The sequence below is a fragment of the Medicago truncatula genome, chromosome 1 (genome assembly GCF_003473485.1).
Source record: "Medicago truncatula cultivar Jemalong A17 chromosome 1, MtrunA17r5.0-ANR, whole genome shotgun sequence".
In the NCBI taxonomy this organism is placed as follows: domain Eukaryota; kingdom Viridiplantae; phylum Streptophyta; class Magnoliopsida; order Fabales; family Fabaceae; genus Medicago; species Medicago truncatula.
Window position 1 is genome coordinate 34,319,508 of NC_053042.1, and position 25,610 is coordinate 34,345,117.

Sequence of the window (25,610 nt, forward strand, 5' to 3'; positions counted from 1 at the left end):
GTTAAAGAATGGTAAAGTACGTGATGGAACCGTTCCAAGTGCAAAAAATAAAAATAGTGCGGTGTGTAAAGTAACTACATGTTCAACTTTGATAAAGCAACCGGTCATAATGTAATATATATATATATATAAACACACATACATGGTCTCAAAAAATAGGTCATGAATGTGATTTGGATCACAATATTAATGCTTTTTGACGTCTTTATGATTGAAATTAAGGTCGTATCAGCAATTAACTGTGATTCTCTACAATATCAAAAATTGTAATACAACACAATTTTGATCATAGAAATACTCCTCTCACCCTCTCATAGAAACACTAATTTACCTGAAAAATACTATTGGATTAGATGTACAAAAAGAAAATAAATACCGAGAAACATTGAATTTTAAGATTTGTATGAAAATGAACACTGATAGATTACATTTAATGCAGGTTTTATACAACAAAATTACTTGTCATCCATTAGACTCCAACGTTACAGACAAATGCTTTGTTATCGTCATTAATGTAAAAGAGAACATGAATGACAATAAACTGTAAGAAATTTACAGAGTATCCACAATTCAATGACACCATGAATCTGTTTACAGTGTAGCATATTTGACAATAAACTGAAAGAAATTTACAATTCAATAGTTGTGATTGACAGAAAAGACTTGTCCAAGCCAGCTTGCTCGAGGTTAATTACTTGATTCAAGACACAGCACTTTCTTCTTGCCTTTTCTCATAACCATTAATTAGCGTAACCAATAACAAATCCAAATGTGGAATTGCATTGAGAGTCACATTTAGAATACAGGAATTGTCAAATATATGCATGAGTTATGGTACCTACACTGTTTGACTGGATAGATCATGAGATTGTGTTGTTAAGACTTATGAGTAAGATTCCTCTCACTATGAGATGCCTCTAACTTGGGTGGCAAAAGATTCAAAAAGCTTCCTTGAGGTCGATCACTTGCAGACGTATCAGAAACCTCAGACAACTCTGACGTCTCTGACTCGGAATCTATCATATGTGTTAACCAGTATGATTAGATGAAAAGAATTATGGTTACATGCAAGAAACAGAGATGTGCATAGAGCACCATGAACTGAGAAAACAGTTTGAAAGAATCAAATAGCCACAAAGATGTACAAGCCTACCGAAAAGCGACTTGATGGATGGTCTCTTTGATTTGGAGGGCTTCTTCTTCAGCTCAGCTGCAACGCAAAAGGATGGCAAAGTCAACACAAAAGTGCAATATATTCTTGAATGTAAAATCCAATCAGCACCCCAAATAAACCAAAAATAGAACGATTTTACTTTTCAACATAACCCTGCCAATTTATCTTCCACAACCCTTGCCTAAAATGACATGTAACAGCATTGATGTGAAACTGTGGTTTGATATATTGTTCCAATGATCTATCTTGGCCTTCCAACAACAGAAGATGGAATGAATCATAAGGTAAAATTTCTTCATCTGGACTAAGTTTTGCATATAGTGGTTGTCCGGGTAGTCATGTAGATTAACTAATCTCTAATTGCATTTATGTTCAGTTACCAACAAATGTATTATATCATTTCTTTCAAAGTTAGAGGACTTCTGATCATCCAACATTGTAATTGTAAGGTATCTTAAAAATATTTTACCATATCATTATTCTATCACAAAATATGTTATTTATCTTAATTAGATTATCCTTAAGGAGTAAGGTGAATATAATTGTATTCTTGAGTGTTCCTCTTTCTCCCTCTATACCTAATAGACTAAACCCTAAAACTTCAACACGTTTCTAGGGTGCTGCCATACTTTATGATCAGTCTCGTCACTGTTATGATGTCGAGTTTCCAAAATATGGAGCTTATTGTAATGATGCAATTATCTCCATGATTCTTTTCTTATCATCAGCTATGTAAAAGTTCTACCCATCCTTTCTCTCAAAACCTGTTTTAAAAGACTTAGATAAATTCGTCTAACTTTGATTCCAATTATCTGATATGCAATATGGCCCTGGCCCATGCTATAAGAAATGCATTCAATCACTATAGTCTCGTAGAATTAGGCCCACTGTACCCCGGGATGCACCCCGAACATAAACCAACCTCAATAATCCCAGTCAGTGTTTGGTCGTGACAATCACTGATATAGGGCCAGTTCGTTGTAGTTTTTTTTTTAAAAATGATTTTTAGTGTTTCATTTTATTGTTATAATTTTAATAAAGAACATTTTAAAGAAAACTTCAGATGAGAAATTGGTTTAAATAGTTTCTCATAAAAAGACATTTTAAGTATTTCATCATTTTATTATAAAAAAAAAAGTATTTCATCATTTTGCTATGACTATTTTTGGATAATGAAATTCAAAAAATGCTTAAAATGAGAAGCTATTTTCAATAGCTTCTCATAAAAACCATTTTCAAGAGATATCTTTTTCAAATGATATTTGATTTTTATTATGTTTTTTTTTAAAGATGTGATTTTTATTATGTTAAATAAATCTCTAACAATGAATATTCCAAAAATATAAATAGAAAATCTCTAACAATGAATATCTAAGTTGCTGAATGTCAAAATTACTCTTTTAATTTATAACAAATGAGTTCAAAATAGCTTCTACTATTTTTAAGTTTTCATAAAAATCAGATTTAAAAATATAAAGTAAAAATCACTTTTTTTAATCTATAACAAAGGTGCATTGTCTTCTGTAAAAACAATATTTACATTGACTAATACAATTTGTCATTCTAAGCATTTCCTTTCTTCTATATCTTAAAGAATAAACAAATAAACATATATCTTTAACAGTGACCTTTTCTCTTAATATACTTCATCCCAAACGACAGTACATTTCAAAGGAAATAAACATTATATAAAATAATATGCATGAGTGGAAAGAGAAGAAAGAAACGTACCCATCCCAGGAACTTGATAATCGTTAACAATTTCAAAGTTCTTGTATGTGTATCCAACAAAATTTAAGTCTTTAGATGAAAGCATCTACAACATCCCGTCAAACAACAAAAGAATAAGAAAAAGGAAATGGATGGGGGTGGAGAACAGCTGTAGGTAAGAAATAAAAAATTTGAAGATTGAGGACTATTCTGTAAGCCAGTGTGAAAAAAAAAAATTAAACATTGTTGTCTAATATAGTTCACAGACAATGACAAACAATTGGAACTTGAGGAAGATATATTTGTTGGCCAGTGCTAAAAGCAAGTTAAACACAAAATCTGTCACGACTGCTGTTGAATATAAAGTCGTTATTTCAGATCTGCGCAAATACATACAACCCTAATACATGTTGAATAGTGATTTTATTATATTCAGAAAGCTAAACACATATTATTGAATTTGCACGAACATTTTAGCAAGCTCAATAATACATGTTCCTAGGCCCTAGTAGAGTCATAATTTCAGCTTTCTAAGAATTTAAATAACAGTGTATTCTCACATATTATTATAGTATACTAGCTGTACCGCAACACCGATAAATTTATTCATATCATGAATCTGAAGAAGAGCAAGTTCACTTTAAAATTATTCAAGTGACTTCAAAAGTTAAAATCTGCCTGAAAACAAAAAGGAGGGCAATAAAATTTCTTATATGGGAATCCCGAGCCAGTTCGAGAGTTAGCAAGACATTTCCTACTACACAGCCCTGCCTATGGTTTATACCTTCTCAACCCCCAATTCACCTCATAACAACTAAAAGGCGTATCAACAGCCTACTCATGGACATGCAAGTGAAAGGAAATTAATTTTTAAAACAGAAGAGGCATACCATAATTTCCATATAAGTAATTCAAAAGTACAAACAATGACAACTATTGATTTTCTTTGCTTTTCCTTATATTGCAAAAATTTAGGGATTTAACAGAATACTACTTGATCATCATATCAACCAATAATAGGTTATTCAAACACTAACTCAACAGATAACTTGGTGAAAATTTCCAGCAGACGGAACATCAAAGATTACCTTCCTCCATGGACCAGTTTTTGACGACGGTCGAGTTTGGCTGTCAGCCTGCAGGTGCGCATAAGGTAAAATGAGAAAAAAAGAACAATGAAAACAGCCGAACAATATCTATACAAAATAAGCAAGAAAATGATAGACTGATATACCTCATCAAACTTTTCAAAATTCTGAGTATCTAATTCATCATTGACCTCAGGTATAAATGCAGCTTCAATTTGATATAGTTTATCCCATTCAACACCTTTGAAGAACCGATGAGCCTGGAGGAATGCAACATAAAGATAAACTCAATATTGAAATATAAAATATAATAAATATAATAATTCAAAGAAGAACACACTGTACAAGTACAACACCTTTATTTCATCAGCACCTTTTGATCCCAGCCTATGGTTGACATTACATAAAAGTCTACTAATAAGATCTTTAGCCTCAGGCGATAGCCCAGCTTCCTCAGGAAATTTCAAGTGAGATTTCCAGTTCACTATCTGCAGTAAAGAGATACCAAGATAAAACTATCATGCTCAGTAAATTTGTTTTAAAAAGAAAAACTACGTCTGTTTGGTTTCTATTTAAATTTTTTCGTATCTTGTTTTTACTTTTAATTACAAAAATATTAATTTGTTTCATTTCTATTCCCGTTGAGTTCTTTGAAAACATGAAATATAGTGAACAGAAGGTGGCATAAAACAGGCAAAGAATATACCAAACAGGATCTAAATTATTATGTTAACTGGACTTGGTTACTCTAGAGAGAAGGTTTCACTCTAAAGCATCACCATTATAACATTGGTAGGATCGACTCTGCACATTATGGAAGGTGTACACCTCGCATTTTGGAGAAGCTTAGTCCATTTTAAAATTAAACTTGTCAAAATACATCAGATGAAGTATGAAAAAAATACCATGCTAAAATGAAGTAGAAAAACTGAACTATTAGTAATACGTGAAAAAAAAATCTTGAATTAAGTAGTTAGTTTCAGTCTGGTTGTCTTTCAACGGCCTTTTTCCAGCATCCTTACTTTTGATACTGAAGTCCATAAGTACAAGTTTCATTTCTTTTGAAAAAAAGCAGTTGCTTTTTAATTCTAAATGATCAACCAGTTAAGGCTACAGCCTGTTAAATATTCATCTGAGTATGAATGGGTCATGATCCCCTACACTATCAAACCCATGATACCCATCTTAAACAAGAAAACAGATTAAAGTGGGGCAGTTCACATGAAATATCTGAAGGGGAAACAGGTGATGTGGTAAAAGAAGCTTTGGAGGTAAGAGGAAAAGAAAGACATATGTTGTTGCGATTAAGTTTATTTTGCAAACTCGTCAAGAGAAATAAAGGACTATAGGAAGAGCTGTGCCAAAGGAATAAATGACTAAAGGAAAAGTACTTTCAGCCTCATGGCTATTGTCATATATGTGATATGGCACACATTTTATTTTTTACATACTGCAATGTAGTGGATTTTTAATCTGAAGAATAATCCCTGGTATCATGTAGGTCTTTTCCAAAGAAGGTACGATCACCGAACATGTCAAGAGATATTAAACAGGACTTATGAAACTGAACTTATCAATGAGTGTGAACAATCTAGCCACCGATTTGACGTAGAATGATAGACTTGAACAAAAACAAAAAATACAAAGAGGCGACAAATATCTTAACCGAAATCTAAAAAATTAAATTCAATAACTGCACAGGTCATAATTAATAACAAGAGTATCCTGTAGTGGGTTATAAAAACAAAAGTAAATGTCAAACAATCATTAGTTGCAAGAATCATTTGGATCAAGAAAGATTACCTTCCTACATGTTGTCATTGGATCATCAGAATAAAAAGGTGGATATCCCACCAACATTTCATACATGATAGCACCGAGTGACCACCTGTGAATTTAATAACAACCACCGTTCTGTCATAATAAAACATTTAACTCTGATCTTATTGGAGTTTATTCACAAATCCAATATGATCGATGTTTTCAAAAAAATATAATTATTGAATAGGAAACAAAACAAAAAGTGGAAGAAATATGTCCGAAACAAATAATGAAGTAAGAAATTTGAATATCAAAATAAGTTGAAACTTACTGAAAACATATCACTCAGTTAAGAATGAAAAGAATAAACTCAGATAGTATGATTTAAATGGGCCAACATGCAGAAAACTCACCAATCACATTCCATCCCATACCCTTTCTTCAAAAGAACTTCTGGCGCAATATAATCCGGTGTACCAACAGTGGAATAAGCCTACAACATTATACATTCACAATTACAAAAGGAACAGAATTTTAAACACATTAAGTAAAGAAAGTTGTTTCCATATAGATACCCTCAACAGTAGAAATCAGCAATTTGTTTTTTCTTTTTTTCTTTTTTTGGTTGGGCAGGCTGAGAGGGTTAAACGGGTACATCAAGTTTTGCAACTACACTACTCTCAATTAACAAAGCAAAATCAAAACATAATAGTAGTAAACTTACAAGCGTCCTCCTGTTCTTTTGCCAGTTTTGCAGTTGTTCTTGTTGTGTGCGTTTTGGAGCTGAACGCTCCTCATTCTGTGTAGATCCATTCACATTCTGACCCACAGAGAAATCCTTTTCTTCAAGCGTACTACAATCTAATGGTTTACAAAGTCCAAAGTCAGACAGTCTCAGGTGTCCATATCTATCAAGTAATAAGTTGTCAGGCTTGATATCCCTGCAACACAAAATTAAAAAGATAAACAAACTTATACTGTTCAGTGATCATGATAAATATGACTCCATTCATAACACCGTACATCGAACATTTTCCAGCATTGGATGATTTTAAAATGATTTTGCTAGCAATCATGATAAGAGTCATAGCAGTGTGTTCTGGAAGTTAACTTAAAGTTATATTGGTCTCCATTTGAAGCTAATCCTACAACAACAAAAAAAGATGTATACCTATGTATATAATTGTGCTTGTGTATAGATTCAATAGCCAGAACAGTTTCTCCTACATAAAATCTGGCTTCATCTTCAGTCAAGGTATCCTTTCTCATAAGTAGAGTCATCATATCTCCACCCGGTAGATACTCCATAATAAGATAAAGATACTCGTCATCCTGGAAAGAGCAATAAAGTTTGACAATGCAATTGCTGTCAACCTCTGCGAGGAGATTCCTTTCCGCTTTGACATGTTCAACCTAAAAAAATTCGCAATAAAGGGAATGAGTATGAATCATGATGACTTTATTAAACTTAGGCATAAAAACTGTCATTCTCTTGAGTAACATCATATAGAAAGATAAATGAAATGACTATAAACCTGTCCTCTGCGAAGCATCTCTGATTTCTTTAGTTTTTTCATTGCGTATACAGAATCAGTAGTCTTCTCTCTGCAAACTCTGACCTGCAACGATTTCAAATTTTAGGAAGAGACGGATTGTTTCAGACAAAGGCAAATAAAGGAAACATACAAAAACGAAAACAAAATCAGTTGGGATATTCTGGCAGCTTTTAAACACAGAAAAGAATAAGCTTGTGGTTCAAGAAAAAGTGGATGATTCAGCAAAATACAATCTACAGACTCTTCCAGTACCAGTGAGCTAGATCTATTTGGAGTTTGTGAGAGAGTGGAGAGAAGAAATTATTTCGCTTCACAATAATTTAATCCCATTTCAACAAAGCAGAAAGGTTATATAGTGTAAGAGATGGAGTGATTCCTAGATCAATTATAGACCCAAATTATTCTCATAACACCATATTAGTATTACATTTACAGTAATATGCGAGGTTTTAATAGAGAAAATATATTGAGATCCCTAAAAAAAATTATTACTAAAAAAATCACAAAAATTATTACAATAATATGTGAGGCTATAGACGCTTTTGTAGCCCACGTTACTGATTAAAATTTACAATATTTTAATGTGTATCTCTCTTCAAAATCACATCAATGGTAATATCAAGATGCACATAATGAATCAAGAGAACGAACAAAATGAATATTATATACCAAAGTACCAAGAAGAAAAATATTAGATTTCAAATTTTGATGAGCAGGGACACTATAATACGATCCACCATTACATTTAAGTTTATACATAAAAGAAAATAACCATAAACCAGAAGAAAGCATAATCAGCCATGTCATATTACTCATTACTCATCACATACAATTGTAAACATACCTCCCCAAATGCACCTTTTCCAATCATAGTCAATAACTCAAAATCATCAACACCCATCTTGGCTCTCTGAAGGCGCATATATTCGGTTTCCTTTTTCTCTAAAAATTTAAGTAAGTTGTTTTGATCTTCTTCGGAGACCTCGGCATCGGCCAACTTCTTTTCCAAGATGGTTCGACTGTTGTCAGCAAGTGAGGTGTTATAAAATTTTAGCACCTTTTATCAGAGTAACTAACACAATGAACATTAACATTCAAGAAAAAAAACATTTTCAGTTCCAGCATCTTTTACATGCTGCACTCAAACCATGAGAGAGGAAAGGGGCATTATTTATCACAATAATCATCTCTGAGTGCACCTCAATAAAAAAAATTGAGAGGAATCCATCTTTCATAACTACATTTTAAATGTTAAATATACGGAAAATAAAAGGGCAACTCGGTGCACTAAAGCTCCCGCATATGCGGGGTCCGGGAAGGGGTCCCACCATTATTGGTGTATTGTACGCAGCCTTACCCTGTTTTTTACACAAGAGGCTGTTTCCAGGACTTGAACCCGTGACCTTCGAGTCACATGACAACAACTTTACCAGTTGCGCCAAGGTTAAATATACGGAAAATACCACACAATATTTGGGTTGTGTAATTGTAACTTTCAATAATTTAGAATATCTTAGATTATCTTTTGGGATCGATTTCCATACCTCATACTTTGTTTTCATATTCAATTGGGATTAGTAGTCTAGCAACTGTTGGTATTAATTTCCTATTTTAATTAATAACTGGAGTCTAGTATCAATAAGAATAAAGATTAGTGCTTAGACTTTTGTAATAAAAATCATAATCACAATTCACAACCTTCGTCGTTTCCATTCCCCCATTTCATATCTAAAAATCTACAACATGATATTAGAGCAATATCACCCTCTGTGACTATTTTACTGTTGAGTTCCCTAAACTCTGGTACTCTGTCGTAAACATGCCATTATCTCCATAACTTATTTTCTCGCTGTTAATGCGCAAAGTCCAATCTCTCTTTCTTGGTTTCTTTCTGCGGAGTTAGGGTAAACTAAGCGTAAGTCCAAAACAACTTCGTACATATTATAAACTATTTTATAAGTTGTTCCAATTCCAAATACTTGTACAAGTGATGATGTCATAAGATATATAACCATAATCACAATTCAAAGACTTTATTCTTTCTCTCTCAGACTCTACTCATTTCTTATTTAGAACTATCAACACAATCCACTAAGAAACTAGAACTTTGTAGTTTCTATAGTGCAATAGCTAGTGATATGATGAGCCAGTACCCTCTTAAAAACATCATTGAGTGATATCTTTAATCCATAATATGCATATGCATATCACCATCTAGGTTTCTTTTATTTAGAAAATAATAACTTAGTAACTCACTTTTTTTATGGCTAAAACAAAAACAACCAAGCCTTATCCCACTAAGTGGGGTTGGCTACACGGATCAAACGCCACCATAATGTTCTATCATATATCGTATCCCTATCCAACTCATTAATCTCTGGATCCTTCTTAACAGTTTCTCTTATGGTTGTTCCGTGTCTTCCCCTACCTCTAGTTATTTGACTACAGTACTCTCCATCTGATCTACTTCTTTTATAGATAGTTCTCCAAGAAACATCTAAACATCATGCGAGGAATATAACCATCCCTGTCAAACTTGAGTTACAAGCAAAAATGTTCTCACAAAACAGAACTCTGCAGTACGGCTCGTATCTACATGAATTATAATGCAGTAATTTAAAAATGCAATGGTAATGCTTAAAAACAAATACCACAAGGCACAAGGTTCATAAAACTCGATGATATGAATATCACAAATTAGCACTTTTCACATACTACCAAAAACTCAAAGTAAATTGCTGCAGTTTTTCTACTCCATTGGTCCTCCAAACTCAAATTCTAACGATATTTTTCCCTCCGCACAAAACTATGAAGGCAAGTGAGTTTCATCACTCATTGTTTTCAGATATATAAAAAATCTTAGTATCTATCATAATTCATATAAGCATAGATAAATTGAATCATACCGCTCTTTCCTCTCCTGAAGATTCTTCATTTGCTCCTTGTAATGATTTTCGATATACTGCTTTGCGGCCGCAACTTTCTGCTTCGTGACATCAGAAAGCGACCCATCATCCACAGGTGAAGTCAAATCTCCATTTCCATCATTATTACCATCCTCGTCCCTCTTCTTCGCCTTCATTTTATCACGAGGCTGCAACTTCGAAAGCCAACTCCTCGCAGAATCCATTTCTTTGTCTCAACAATTAACAACCTTCCTTGTTCCTTCTATGCATGTTCAAACCCAATTACAAAAAAAAAAAAAAAAAAAAAAAAAAAAAAAAAAAAATCAGAGGTAGCACAAACAACTCCTAAAAAACTGATTTTTAAACTAAAAAATAACATACAAAACAAAACCCAGATTCGATTACCAAATTTGCACATGACCCATTTTCCAAAACAGAATCTTTTTACCAAAATTTATATGAAAGTGAAAATTTAAAAAATAGTAAAAAATTGTTCCCTGTATGTACCTGAATTGAATTGCTTGGGGCATTTCGGAAAGCGTAAAATCCAAATTTGCGAATGGCGAATGAGAAAGGAAGAGGAAGAGATGTATTGTATCTTTCGGATGAGATGCGCGTGATTTTCTGTGCGATGTTCTTGTCTTTTCTTTCTGCTGAATGAAAATGAAATTAATGAAAATCATGCATGTTCCATTTTCACACCAACTTTGCAATCATAATCATTTTTCTTTTATTAATTATTATTATTATTATTATATTTTTTCCTTCAAAAAAATTATTACTATTATTTCTTAATTAAAGAAAGTAATTATTTATTATTTTATTGTATTTTTATATCCTTAAATAAACTTCGGAGAAACCGGACTTTATGAAAGTTAAAATAGACTTTGAGGTTTATCGACGTTAACAAAGGTGTTTATCAATTCATCAAAAATAATGACATCAACAACGAGAATTGAACTCACGTTCTTACGAATAAGTCAACTATTTATCAATTGAGTCAATCTTCATTTTTCTTAAGGAATTTGAATCAATCTTCAACGTCATATGATCAAATAATTAATAATAATACTCCTATAAAAATATAAAATAATATTTATTTTAGGATATTTTTTAAATTAATAAACATGTATTGTCACTAAAACCAATGGCAGAGCCATAATAACAAGTTTAGATGGATCACAAAATAAATTATAATATACGGTATATACACAAAATTTATGTTTTAATAAGCATTAATACAAAATTTATCCTTAAAAGATTAAATTGCATATTTTAAAAATTCAAAATGAGTGACGTGAAAGTGTGATAATGCACGCTGAGATGGAGAAGCGGATAAGCCATAATATAATTTTATTTAAAAGTCAAATATTTTAATAGTTTCTCCTTTAAAAAAAATAAATGTTTTTGGTGGGTGGGCCATGGCTACCTGAGTCCTCGAGGAGCTTCACCACAGTCTGAAACCAAACAGAAATGCACTATCAACCTGAAAATTTATGATACAACCATTGTATTTATATATCTTCATTTTTCCTATTCTCATTCAACATCTCATTTCTTTTCTATCTCTCTTGTAGATGTTACATGCAAGCATATAAACAAAAACAAAAGTACTTAATTCTCATTATGTTGATGCAAGTTATCTTCTATATTTTTTTCGGCAACACTCAATATATAAAGGAGAGTGTTTATTATTCGTTAAAATCAAATCAAAAATAGGAGAGGGAACAAAAGAAGACAATGTTCTATTTCTAGTTTTTAACATTTAAAATTTAGTTGGTAGTTTTTTTGTCCCGCGAGAAACTAGATTCAGTTGTAGCGCCGCCCTTTTTAAATGTAATAAACTTCAGTGCTCCCTCCATTATAATTAATCACTAATTAATCTAAATTAACACATTCTCTATTTATTTATTTTATTATTAAATTAGACTTTAACTTTTCATCTCTTGTACTCAACCTCCCACAAATATAGTCTTTTCATGTTCTCTATCAGGTTCTCCTTTGAAAAATTGATTGTTTTCACAACTAAATCTATTTTATCTAAGAGGAGGTACGTGAAATAATGTTCTTGTCCTTACTTGTTTTCTCTCTTTAATTATTAGTTTCTAATTTTTACCGTAGCTATGTACTAGTTTTTTTTTTTTTTGTTACATTGTAGTATTTTTTTGGTTACAAGCTATGTACGAGTTCGACATCTTTTCTCGTTACTGTTAAAATCACAACTATTATTATCATATGAGATGTTATCCTTTCTTAGTATTAGTTTATTATGATATTCACATCACACATAAGTTATCGTTACTATTTAAGCTATCACTTTTAGACATTAATGGTATTAATTTTTTTTTAGGGAAGACATTAATGGTATTCATATCATACATAAGTTATCGTTACTACATTTTTGTACTTTCATACTTTTAACCTATCATTTTTATAAGTTAAAGTCATGTGTTTAATGCTTGCACTGCATATTAGGCATTAATGGAAGCTCTTTATGGTAATGGTAATGGAGATGAAGTTGTTGATGGGAACGGAGAGCTAGTTGTTAACGAGACTGCCAATAATAAAAAGACTATATTTTTTTGACAAAGGAGAACCTTATAGAGAACATGATAGCCAAAAATTGATTGTTTTTCTGACATATGCACATTATTTTCCTTGTCATAGAAGAATCAATAAGCTCAAAAGAATTGTATTGAAACTTTGCAACATGTTGGGGTGAAAACAACCAAAATTTACGTCATAGCGACCAAACAACATGGATGATATGAAAACATTGGTTGCTTGGAGAAAGACATTAGAAATCATTTAGATAAAAGTCGTCATTTGGCTTTTTAGAGTCGGGAGACGCAACTGCAATGTTGGAGTGTTTATGCTTATGCAAGAATAAAATCTTAGATTTTTTTGTGTGATTGATTTAGATGATGAGGATCGTGTAAGAAATGTATTTTGAGTAGATGTAAAAGGTAGAGATGAATATCAAGAGTTTGGGAATGTGATTTCGTTTGATACAACACAAATAAATACATAGTGTCATTCCCTCCTTTTATTGGTGAGAATAATCACTTTCGGTCAAGGTTACTTGGTTGCGCATTACTGATAAGACCTCAAACGTTGATTCATATTCAGTAGTTAACAATGATTCCAATTACTGGGTTGTATCAGAAGAACTTGTTAGCTCTGACTCGGAGGTTACGCCCAACAACACCATCAGTCGTTATTCCTTCCTTGAACAGGTTTGGTCATAATTTCTATGGACATAAACTTCACTGCTCTGCCTTTTGTTAACTCAATACATGTTGTTGCATAATAAAGTTGTCAAACTATTACCCCAATTATATCAGGGTCAGTCTTTTGTTTTAAGGGACTTTGTGACCATTGCTTTTGCGTTTATACCTTCTTTTGATATTCTAATTGGAGAAAACTTTTACTTGTGGAAAATTCTAGGGTGGCTAGTGACCTCATTTCCCTCTATAATAGTAAGTACCCTATGAAGCTGATGTTACTATCATGATTTTTAGTTACTAAAGAAGCATTGAGATTTTAAAAATGTACCATTAACCCTCAGTTCAAAACTATGGCTAACAAGTGTCCTTAAGCAATCTATAATAGTAACTTTTGTATAGAAATATATGTGATTATTACTTTTCATATAATATTTCTATTTATGGTTCCTTAAACAATGTCCTTATGGCACTTGATAGCAAGACCCTAAAATTAAATCCTCCAAAACCAAACTTCCAAAATCAAATCCATCTCATTCAACAAAAAAAAACTCTTCTTCATGCGAAAAATGTGGCAGTGCTCATTCACCCCTTTCATGAAACCTGTTGAAACTCTTCTGCATGAAAAATGTTCCTCTTGAAACCTGTTTTCTTTGGTTTGTCAAAGATTCAATATTTTCTTCTATCAAGTCCTTAAAATCGATTTTTTTCTTCAATTATAAATTAAAATTCTATCACACAATTTGAGGACAACTCGTAATAGATTTTCCCTCCACTGATTAATGTACAGTTGTTATTCAGTTTACATTCACCAATCCAATGAAATTAGTTTCTTCACATCGGCTCTATCCAAATTTGCGAAGCAACAACCGTTGTTTCATCAAATATTACCATAAGGGTGAGTCAGGCTGGAAGAAGATAACATATAATACTTATGAGTTCAAAACAATGAGATCTAAACATATGTGTGACAACTTGCATAATCAAAAGGGGAATCCAACTCAACGTATTGATATGTTCCAGCCTGAATGTTGCAGTCCAGGACTTCACAAACTAGACCATCCACCCGTGCTGTCGCACGGGTCATCTCGATTGGAAACAAAACATGCAAATGTATTGAAATTAAATATGCTTGCGGTACAAAATAAATTGTTTCTAAAAAAAATACATTAAAAAAAGACCTTAAATCGCTAGATTGCATAAAATCTCCTTATAACTACATTTGAAGTGCTATTCATGCCATTACTATTATCATCAGTCATTAAAATCTTCAACCCATTCCTGGAGGTCACCTTGGATATTGCGACGTAAAGTTTACCTCATATGTAGTATACGTTGTGTATACAATTATATTTCAAGGAATTTATGTGTATACAATGCGTTTTTTTTTTTTTTGAAAACTATCAATGCAAGCGTCATCCTCATATGTTAGCAGAATTTTTAGATCACTCTTTGAACTAATTTCAAACACTAAGAGAGATGAGCAAAAATAATATAGAACAATCGAACCCTTAAATTGTTTTATGAGCCACTTTCTATTCATGAACAAACACTAAGATTAGCTACGTGGAGTGAAATGACACATTATACACAAAACACATCTTAAAAAACCTGCTATTATACAAACAAACCCAAACAAACATTATTGATTATTGAAATGGATGGTCTGCATAAATTAATTTTGACATTATCCTATTGAAATGGGTGGTCTGCATAACTATTGTTCTATACACAAAATAAATTAATTTTGACCTAAAACAGTAGACTGAAGAGTTATCTTGCAAAAATTATGGACAAAATAATTAACCTTAGTTGATTCAATCAAATCTGATAGTTGTAGAAAATCATCAGAGAGGGACTGTAATCGGACCAGTAAAAAGAATTAGAAACTTCAGGCAAATCATTAGTTAACTTTTAGTTATTGTAAAAGCTGCACCCTATAACTTTTTCTAAATCGCGGCGGCACACCGTGATTTCGATAAAGTAAGTCATCACGGAAACTCAAAATAAGCTTCAATAGTGAATATACACATCTAAGTATAACCTTCTGAAATAAGCCCCTTATATTTGCAGTCAAAGAAAACTACCTTAAAACTCAATTTAAATTACTTGCAATTTGAAATAATTCGAATATGAAAAACATTATACATGTAGAGCAACACCCTCACGCAGCAAACACTGAGGCACCACACAGCCTGCTGTCCTTCGAGAGCACACCACAAAAAACATAAACCACCTCGACAGAGTCCACCAAAACTATCACTATTTTCTCAAAGGACAGTCTTTTTCAATTTATGTAAAGTTTATTTATTTATTTGCATTAAAAAAGACACCAGTGAGCTATAAACAACATCAGGATCCTATAAAACACAAATCAAACGCATACGTCTTCCCCTTGATTACAGAAAGAAAACAAAAGAAAAAGGCTAGGCACAAAACAAAAGAGGTGCAGCCCCTAAAACACCAACATCACAACGGTTCCTAGTAACAAAACCAAAAATCTGCTATCTAAAATAGCAGCAGCCTCACGCAGCCAACAAAGATGCACTACACAGCCTGCTGCCCCTCAAGAACACACCACAAAAAACAGAAACCACCTCGACAAAGTATACCAAAACTATCACTATTTTCTCAAAAGACAATCTTTATCAATTTATGTAAAGTTTATTTATTTGCACACTATTTTATCATAACATTGACAATACTTGTTGTGCAAATTTACATCTAATGGAACTATATTTCATATTAGTTATTCACACCCATTATCGTGATGATAGTGGCTCATGGCTCATGATGTCAAGATACTCATGGAGTAGGAATAATAGGATACAAATAAACATGAGTGGCAGTTTTTCAATGGAAAATTTCATAGCAAGAATAAACTTTGGATTACATTCTTTAAAGCTTATCACAACATGTATAGGTAGTTTAATACAAAAAGTCAATGAGAGAGGAGAAGAGCAGCGAATGAGAGAGAATGAGAGAGAAGATCGTTGATGAAAAGAAAAACCTTCCGCGACAGTGCCGATTCACTGAGAACTCCACCTTCTTCAAGCTCCTTTCCTATCAAATCGGAAAAATCAATCAAAACAACACCGGTGATACCAAAACCCTAATCGTGAAATCAAAATCAATCAAAACGTAACGAAGCTGAAAACGCATACCGAGGGATCGAAGGTCTTGAAAATTTTGTTGCATAGAAGCATTCTCTTTCAATAAAACTTGAAGATGCTTATTGCCTTGGTGAGGCTGACCGGCGATGAAGAGAACACCCAAACTAAGACACGAAGAGCTACGCGAGAAACAATCAGAGAGAGAGAGATGGAGAATTGAAGAAGGATGTCAGAAAATGAAGAAAAAAATAACGTGGGAGAAGAGAAGAGGCTTTTTTTTTTAGAGAGAAAACTGGAGTGAGAGAGAAGAGAAGAGGGACTGAAAATCGCTGACTTTTTCTGATTAGAGAAAAATGGGTGTGAGAGGGGAGTGAGAGAGAGGGAGAAAGAGCAAAATGCAAGGAAATAGGTTTGTTTGGTTCAGATGCCTTTGCATTGAGAAGTGGGTAACTGCATGCCTTGGAAAGAAGCGAGCATAATTCCAAGTGGTGGGATATTTGAATTTCAAAATCTGCATTAATTAGGCACATATGCACACATTTCAAAAGGGTACATGATTTGAAATTGAAAAATGCCATTAAATGTGGTTAAATCACAATTTTCCCGCTCAAAGCCAAGGATTAGGGTTTTGCAATTGTTGTGTGCATTGTAGTTTAGAATTAGATAATAAGGATTAGTGCAATCAGAACCAAGTCAAAAAGTTAATCACTCTGTGTCAAAAGATATTACATTTTATAACAGCAGTATGTTCCTATTTGCATCAAATTGCAGGACAGCATCTTTTGTAGGTAATGCAGGAATTGCCCCCAATTCATCATTGTGATCGCGGCACATACGTTGGCGAAATATAACGCTTTTTGGAGACGTTTCTCATCCTGTCACGCAAAATAACTTCATCAAACTCCAACACACACAAATTTTTTCTAAATCAACGCCTAGAATGTGTAAAGATATCTGAATTACCTTGAAAATACTTGGGTCAGAAGCTATTTTGTAGAGAATCCCACTAACAAATGCATCACCAGCACCAGTTGTGTCAAAAGGTTCAACATTGGCACCTCCAACTTTGCCCTTAAAATCCTGCACAAAAATTTAGTAATCATTATTAGCTGAATGCTTGAACCTAGAAGCAAACCTTGGTCAAGTTTTACAGCCTGATATTCGTCATTGAGTGTCGAAATTATTAATTTACATTGGACAAATCACAACCAACATTTCAGTCCACTCATCAGAATAAAGAGCAAAGAAAATAATAAAATGAGGGATTATAAAACCTATTCAGACAATAAAAATATGAGTTAAATGACTTTGGCAAGCTTACCTTGGTGTAATATCTACAACCCCCGACCCTTCAGTAACAATTAGAAGCTTGAGATTAGGGTGAAAAAGCTTGTCTAATACAACATCATCATCAGATGGATCACCACCACAAGTCAAAAAAGTAATCTCATCTTCACTGATCTGCAACACATAAGAAAATAACACTTCACATAGACACAGAGAAAGAAAAAAGAATGATGTGCAATGGCATTTATAAAGTGTATTGTATAAAAGTAAAAAACTAGACATATAAAATTTACCTTTATGATATCGGCTAGATCTCATATGCTCATTATACCATTTCGAGCATCCCAGGCTGTTGGCCATAGTGCCAATCTCAAATTCGGATCATACAAGAGGATGCAATCAGAGTCTTTAGCAATTCTCAAGACAGCAAGATGAACATATTTGCATGGATTATCAATCAAACTCATGGAACCATGATGGAATATTTTAGCCTGCAATCAGTATTAAATTAAACTTATACAGAATTAAACAATAGGTCTTTATGACCACATTTTATAAACAGAGATGGAAATTAAAGGCACCTTCTTGATGAGGTTACAATCAAGCTTTGTCTCATCCAGAAGCATATCAGCACTAGGATTTCGGAAAAACGAGAACTCGCGTTTGCCATCAGCTCTAATTGTAAAAAAAGTCGATGGGGTTCTGGCATTAAAATCAAACCGCATGCCAGATGTATCGACGTTATTTTGCTTTAAAATATCAACCAACATATACCCAAATTCATCTGCTCCAACCTAAAACACATGGTAAGGAGTTAAGCTATCATTGACTCAGCCAACATAGATTCAGAATACTGCTACAAGAAGTTTTATTCTTAGGTACAATCTACAAGTAAATACATGATATTTCTAGGAACATTTTTTAAATTTATTTAATTTAACAATAAGAAAAGGGAAAAGGGTAGAATGGGGTGGAAATGGGAAGTTATAGTTGGATAGGTTTTAACGTGGTTTCTATTCGATGGGATCGAAAAATAGAAAATACGAGTAAACGATACTCCCTCCGGTCACATTTATAAGCAAAAATGCACTTTTTAGGTTCATTGAATACATAATGTATTTGGTCTATATATTGACCAAATACATTAAATATTGAATGAATCAAAAAAGTGATTTTTTGCTTATAAATGTGACCGGAGGAAGCATTCCTCAAAATGCACAAACTTTAACCAAACATGACAACGTTACATTCCCAAGCTCACCTTTTAGGGAATTTAATTGTATACCTTGAAACACACACATTCCATTCAGAAAAGTGTAATCAATTTCAAATAACCCAACAAATTACAGATTTCTTAAATATGAAGATTTGAACAAATCAAACATGGAAGTCCTGTAGATAGTAACAAGAAACCACATAACCATGTGAATAAATAGACATAGATGTACACCTTGCTTATAAATGCAGATGAACCCCCCAACTTAGAGATGCCAACTGCCACGTTTGCAGGAGCACCACTAGGAACTTCCTTGAAACCAGGCAAAGACGCTGTTTGCATGGAACCTATTAACATTTCACCAAAACAAACAACCAGTCCACTTGTTTCGTTGCAGCCTTCTGTTAGGAGATCATCAGATTTACCTGCAAAACATGAATTGTTGGTTCAATTTTTTTTACTGGTAGCACTCTAGGGAAGTAAAAAAAAAAAAAGATATATTTAAGTGTGAAATACCACAGAACATTCTTATTAAGTTATGGTAATTAGTAGTATTAAATAGAATAATCATTTCATACGGGTATCATGACATACTAAATAGCTTATAGCCAAGCTTCATAAACTACTTGTATAGTGCTTTAACTTATTTGATTTAATTTTTTGGTATGGCCAAATTATTTTGCAACTTTACATAAATAATAATGTTAAGAAAATATGATAAAAAAAATTAAATCTAACTCATTCAATATTAGGACAGACAACATCTTACTTTTTCTTGTCAATGCTTGGGATGTCACTTCTCGTTCCAGCTTTGTCAACAAATACCTTCAAGTATAGCCAGAGACGATTTAGCACAAAAAAAAAAAAAAAAAAAAAAAACATTTATCACATATATTTCTGAGTATCATCATTGTGGCAGAATTTTAAATGCGGTAACCATGACTGACTGATATAATATGGACAAATTAAAATCAACCTATCTATAATCATGGTTATTTTATTTTAAGGAGGGGTATACTCGAAAATCCCAAACCAACACAACCGGGCCAACCCGGGTGGGTTCTATAATCATGGTTATTACTATATGATCACATGGACACCTAGTCCTAGATCTTCCTCTGTTTATGGTACTTACTTATGCTTGGTCACAAGATGTCCTACAGCTTTATTTTTGCGGGTGGGAGCCTCTATTAGACTTTAGAACAAACATGTACTCTTTCAAAGCAAGCAAAAGAGGATGTAGAAACCAAACACCATGGCTACATGCGGTCTCCTTTAATTTAATTAATTAATGGGTTATGCTAGAAGCCACCCATGAAGGTGTCTTTTAGCAACCCACATCTCAAGGTGTTATTTCCATTTTTTAGTTATAACTTTGCTAAAAGACACCTTCATAAAAATTAGTTGGTGTCTTTTAACAAATGCTAATATAATAACTTGCTAAAAAACACCTTCATAAAAGGTGTATTCTAGCAAAACCCTTAATTAATTATCATTATTATTAGTACTACCGATTAATCAATTACGAATTTGTATCCTCTCTATCGAAAACATTGACCACTCAAATTTCAGTGCCCTTATATGTGAAGTAGAGAACAGTTTTTTTTTTTTTTTTTTAAGAAGATAAGGATAATTTTATTCATTAACATTCACGAAAGAGTGATAAGGTGAGTTAGTAGTGGTATGACGGAGGAATATTGAGTGATTATTAAGTCATGAGTTCAACTCGGCGCTAGCAAAAAAAATAAAAATCTAAACCCGTTAACAAAATACCAACCAACATTTTATCATTTCAAAAATAAATCTTTAATCACATTTTCCAAAATATCCAAAGGGCGTACAAACATTACTTACACAGCTCTATTTTTCAATAACATGATTATAAATGTAGCTTACATGTTATATTAGATCAGAAATGATTCTTGGACATTTAAAAAAATCGGGTGCTAGCTGTAGCTCTTCTTTGATTTTTGTTTGCATTTTTATTTAACCATTTTAGGAATAGAATGAAATAGGTAATCGCACAGAATATATGGAAGATTTCACCTTACACTTCCATATTTTCCTAATCAGAATTATAAAAGCTATGATTTAAGAGAAATGATATTTGTACAACCATTTTTGTACAACCTTCTCTCTCATACTCACATTATCTTCTTATTTTCTCTCTTCCTTTTTCTCTCTCTATTGTTTTTGACCAATAAGAAGAGAACACAACAAGATTGTCCCAAAAGTTGTACCAAAAGAGTTGTTACTACTCATGATTTAAGCATCCTTGATTAAATATATATCGAGTGCAGAAAAATACATAACAAAGAGATACCAAAAGAGAACTACTAAAAGCGGTTAAATTGGAGCTTGAAGGGGATGACATAGCTATAAATAAGGGAAGATTACATATTTAATCATGATGAAAACAGATTCAAAACCTATCTAAATTTTTATTTGGTGTTGTATAATCAATCATATATGGAATGAGAATTAATTCTTACAGTACATATTTTCGTCTCTCAAATTACTTTCATCTGCAATTGGTGTTGATAGAGACTATCGATAGTATGCCATATGTCTGGATGATGAAGAGAATGGAGAGTTAGTAAAAGAATTCCCTTGAGCATGAGATGTATTCTGGACAGGTTTCTTCTTTTCAAGCTTTGTTTCAGCACGGAGCCAGGACTCGACAACAGACAGCAGATTAATTGAAGATTTCAACTCATTAACATCTGATATTTTTTCTGCTCTCCTCAATTCGCCTTCTTGTATATATGCCAAATGAGTTGCCCATGTCTCCAGTCCGTCAAAAATGTGAGTTGCATATACAACTGTAGCTTCTCTCTGCAAAAAAGGAATACTTTAATAAACAGATTTGGACAATATACAGTATATACTTTATCTCTTGTAGAAACTAGAGATCAAACTCGTTAGTCTATTTTTTTAAATTGTCTTTTTTAGTTAGAATTCATGAGCAGGTTATGGTATTGTTCAATTCATGTAACCAACCACACTAGGTGGAAAAATGCTTAGATGTTGCTTTTACACTATTTCCAACTAGGATCGGCTATCATCCTGTTTTGCATTGGGGACATCCTCGTTGCAGTTTTCTTAAATTTATATTCTGTGTATTTCGACATACAAATATATAGAGCTGGTGAATACCTGCTCACATTCTTCCTTGAAGAATTCCAATAAATCCATTCTAGTAACAACATCCAGGTCAACTGTTACCTCATCCAGCAAGAGAACCTGAAATGCCAATCAAAGGTTACACTACAGTTTTAGATTGATCGATTTTAAACTGCTGCATTAAATACATAAACACACTCAGACTGTCACACACATAAATAAATCAAAAAACATTAACCAATAATTAGATATCATATTGAACATCTGCTTACTCCAGGAGTAATTCTTGTTGAAATTAGTATATTTAATAGCTTTTTGTATACGTAAAACATTAACAATCTAGTCATCAAGCTAAAAGTTCTTTTTAAGTAAACACAAGTCTACAAATTGTCATAAAATTTTATAATCATTTGATACATCACCAAACACTTCAATTTAATGCATAATATGTATTTTAAACTTCAAATAAATGTCGACTACAAGATTACATAACTACAAATGTTCAATTTCATCTAGAACTCAATGTGTATGATCATTAAGATAATAGCACAATATTCAGCTATTGGATTAATAAAACTTAATGTATACTGTGAGTTTTAAAAAATGGTAAATTTATGTAATTAAAAAATAAAGTTAACTTGGCAAGAGTTACTCTTGAAGTGTGTGTGTGTGTGTCTATGTGTGTGTAATTCAAAAGACACAAACGAATTACTGGAATTCAGAGTTAAGAGGGATCTTTTATTTCGAGGAAAGGTGGCCAGGATAGAGAATATAAAGTTCAAACTCAGGCGAAAGCATTGACACTGACATTGTCCACAACAACGTAACTACCACATGCAAATTCCTTAGGCTATTCAATCCATGATACCTTATAAGGATGAAGAAGACCCAAACAGATTTGCACTCGACGCCGCTGCCCATCGGATACCTTATGCATTCGCCACTGCAGATCTATATCAAGAAGCTCAATCAACTTGTCTCTCCTCTCAGGATCAACGCCTTCGACTGCCAAAAGCAGAAGAACATCTTAGTTTTTCTATACATCAAGGCTAAAGAGCAATTGTTTTTAGATAGCCAAACATTACATGGAACCGGCATGCAACGCTTGTATATATAACATGATTACAGTGTTCTTTTTTTTAATAAATATCATCCTTGATATGGTTTTATTGAAGGACTCCATGATATGGTATGACTAGTTTCTCTCATGAAAATTATAAATTGAAAAATGGAGATGCAGTCACATTTGATAACAAAGAAAATCATGTTTGAAAACCCACCACCGAATATCATATGTTCAGCAGAGAAGTCTCCCTGCAGTGGAATGTCTCCCTGGATAACAACAACAACATTAATATTTGAAAAGGAATTGATCAAAGCAAAGGCAGCACAGGTTAGCAGGAGGGGTCAAGGTGCAATTTTAGGCTCAATTCTTAATTCCACTAACCCGAAATCTTAGAGAAGTTACATGAAGAAACATCGGTAAAATAAAAGCCATGTCAAAAGAAAACTACAAGAGATCTAAGGCTCCGAAGTGGGCCACTATATTTTATGATCATCAAGCTCTTGCTGGCTCCAAAGCCCATTATGACCAGGTTGACTATACATGTGTGGCTCATGTTCAAAAAGAAAACAAACTTTAAAAGAAATCAATCTATAGTTCTGGCTAAGAGAACACAAGGGGTTGTGTATTACAACACAAACATGATTCCCAAATTTAGTCTCATAAAATTTACCGAAAACCAAAATGTTTGTCTTAAATGTTCCTAAAAAGTGAGGACAACATAATCAGTTCAAAGTAAATACAAAGGTCTAACATTCACCCATGCTGCAAAAGACCTTCTTGTCTTAAGAATCACCCTACTTTTGGAAGAGTTACACTTTACATAGGTACTAGTAATAGGTAAATCATATGATAGAAGATTCAGTAAGCAAAACATATCCTCAAAACTAAGATTATATAAGTAAAAACTTCCATTAAGAAGGAATAGAAACAGGGTCAAGGGAAACAAGATAAAAAAAAAAAGCACTAGTGCAGCAAAAAATACTAGCTATTTCTCCCAACGTATTAATTATCAGAGCTTAAAATCTCACACACTAAGTGCAGTCCAGGTTGGAGTTGAAACGTTTGTTACAAGCCCAACATACAAGAAGTCCTAAAGCATGCAAGCATGGTCCAAATACTTATACAGCCTGCTTGGGTTATAACTTATGTTTGAGTTTATATCGTGACATAAGCACTAGTGGGAATATTTGGTAGACCTTATGGAAACAACTTATGACATGTCCATAAGTTATTTCAGCTTTTTTCCATAAATTTCAAAGATAGCTACTAATTGTTACATGAAAACAATTTTGAGTATTTTATCTGTTTGTTACAGAAATAAGTTATACATAGAGTCCGTTTGGCAAGACACATTTTTGAATCTATAGCTTATAGCTTACATCTTATAAGCTCATTTGATAAAAAAAAAAGACCCGTTTGGTAACCATCACATTCTCACAAGCTTATAGCTTTTTTACTAGCTTGTAGCGTTTTTGGATAAGTTAATCCAAGTAGCTTATAGCTAATCATTTTTTATCTCAATTTTACTTTTCATGTTTATAAGCTAGTTCAACCACTAATTTTACCTAACACTATTCGCTATTTTTTTAGCAAACAGAGCCATAGGCACTTATGATATCCTATTAAAACGCTTAGTTAAGCTTGCTAAAATATAAGAAATGCATCCTCACAATCACCAATAGATTACATTAGGTAATCAAAATGATCTCGGAATGCGGGAAAAAGCGGAAACCTAATCCTATTTCCTAACAACATTAAAAATAAGAATAAAAAAGAATACTTACAGCGCAACCAACGTTTTTGCTCCAAGATCCACCCAAATAAGCAAGATCACCACTACAAACAAGCTGAGTATCATGAAAAGCAGAACAATTCAAGACACGGACAACGTCTTTTCCTCCAACCATATGCTTCCCCGCCAGAATCTTCAGCAAAGTCGTTTTACCGGATCCGTTAGCACCGACGAGGAGGCATCTGGATCCTGGAGAAACTTGGAGGTTGAAATCGACGAAGAGCGGTGGTTGTTGTTGTTGGATGTCGTTGTAGGAGAATTGCATTCCTTGGACTCTGATTCCGTTGGAGGAATCTTCATTCTCTTGTTGTTTTTGTTCTATTGCCATTGTGATTTGGAATTTGGAATTGTGATGATTGTGACTATTGAAAGTGTAAATGGAAATGGAAATGAAGATGATTGAGATGGAATCTGGTTTTAAGTTTTTATAGTTGAAGTTTCGCGCCGGTACAAAACGAACACGTTAGTGTAAACGGAACCTGTGAATAAACCACAATCCACGTCGCTCCCTCCACCGCTCCACCTACTCATTTCATTTCCATATTAATTAATGGAAAATTTTATTAAATGATCATAATTCAACGATCTTAATTG

The 25,610-nt window shown here is 33.0% G+C and overlaps 2 protein-coding genes and 1 pseudogene across 2 annotated transcripts; all 3 read right to left on the bottom strand.

The window, feature by feature from the left end:
* Positions 1-398: 398 nt before the first annotated feature.
* Positions 399-10,885, bottom strand: LOC25484240 (serine/threonine-protein kinase tricornered). Its single transcript, XM_024779573.2, has 14 exons — positions 10,703-10,885; positions 10,196-10,457; positions 8,134-8,308; positions 7,269-7,352; positions 6,905-7,146; positions 6,458-6,674; positions 6,147-6,226; positions 5,776-5,860; positions 4,329-4,460; positions 4,119-4,232; positions 3,973-4,020; positions 2,906-2,990; positions 1,154-1,210; positions 399-1,016 (listed from the first exon to the last, which is right to left on the bottom strand). Exons 2-14 carry the CDS (start codon positions 10,417-10,419, stop codon positions 877-879), a joined length of 1,683 nt encoding a protein of 560 aa, XP_024635341.1. The 5' UTR covers positions 10,420-10,457; positions 10,703-10,885; the 3' UTR covers positions 399-876.
* Positions 10,886-17,210: 6,325 nt separating this feature from the next.
* LOC25484241 (probable fructokinase-7) lies at positions 17,211-19,854 on the bottom strand (annotated as a pseudogene).
* Positions 19,855-21,295: 1,441 nt separating this feature from the next.
* Positions 21,296-25,551, bottom strand: LOC25484242 (ABC transporter I family member 21). Its single transcript, XM_013613012.3, has 5 exons — positions 25,009-25,551; positions 23,439-23,490; positions 23,027-23,163; positions 22,192-22,278; positions 21,296-21,870 (listed from the first exon to the last, which is right to left on the bottom strand). Exons 1-5 carry the CDS (start codon positions 25,342-25,344, stop codon positions 21,583-21,585), a joined length of 900 nt encoding a protein of 299 aa, XP_013468466.1. The 5' UTR covers positions 25,345-25,551; the 3' UTR covers positions 21,296-21,582.
* Positions 25,552-25,610: the final 59 nt, after the last annotated feature.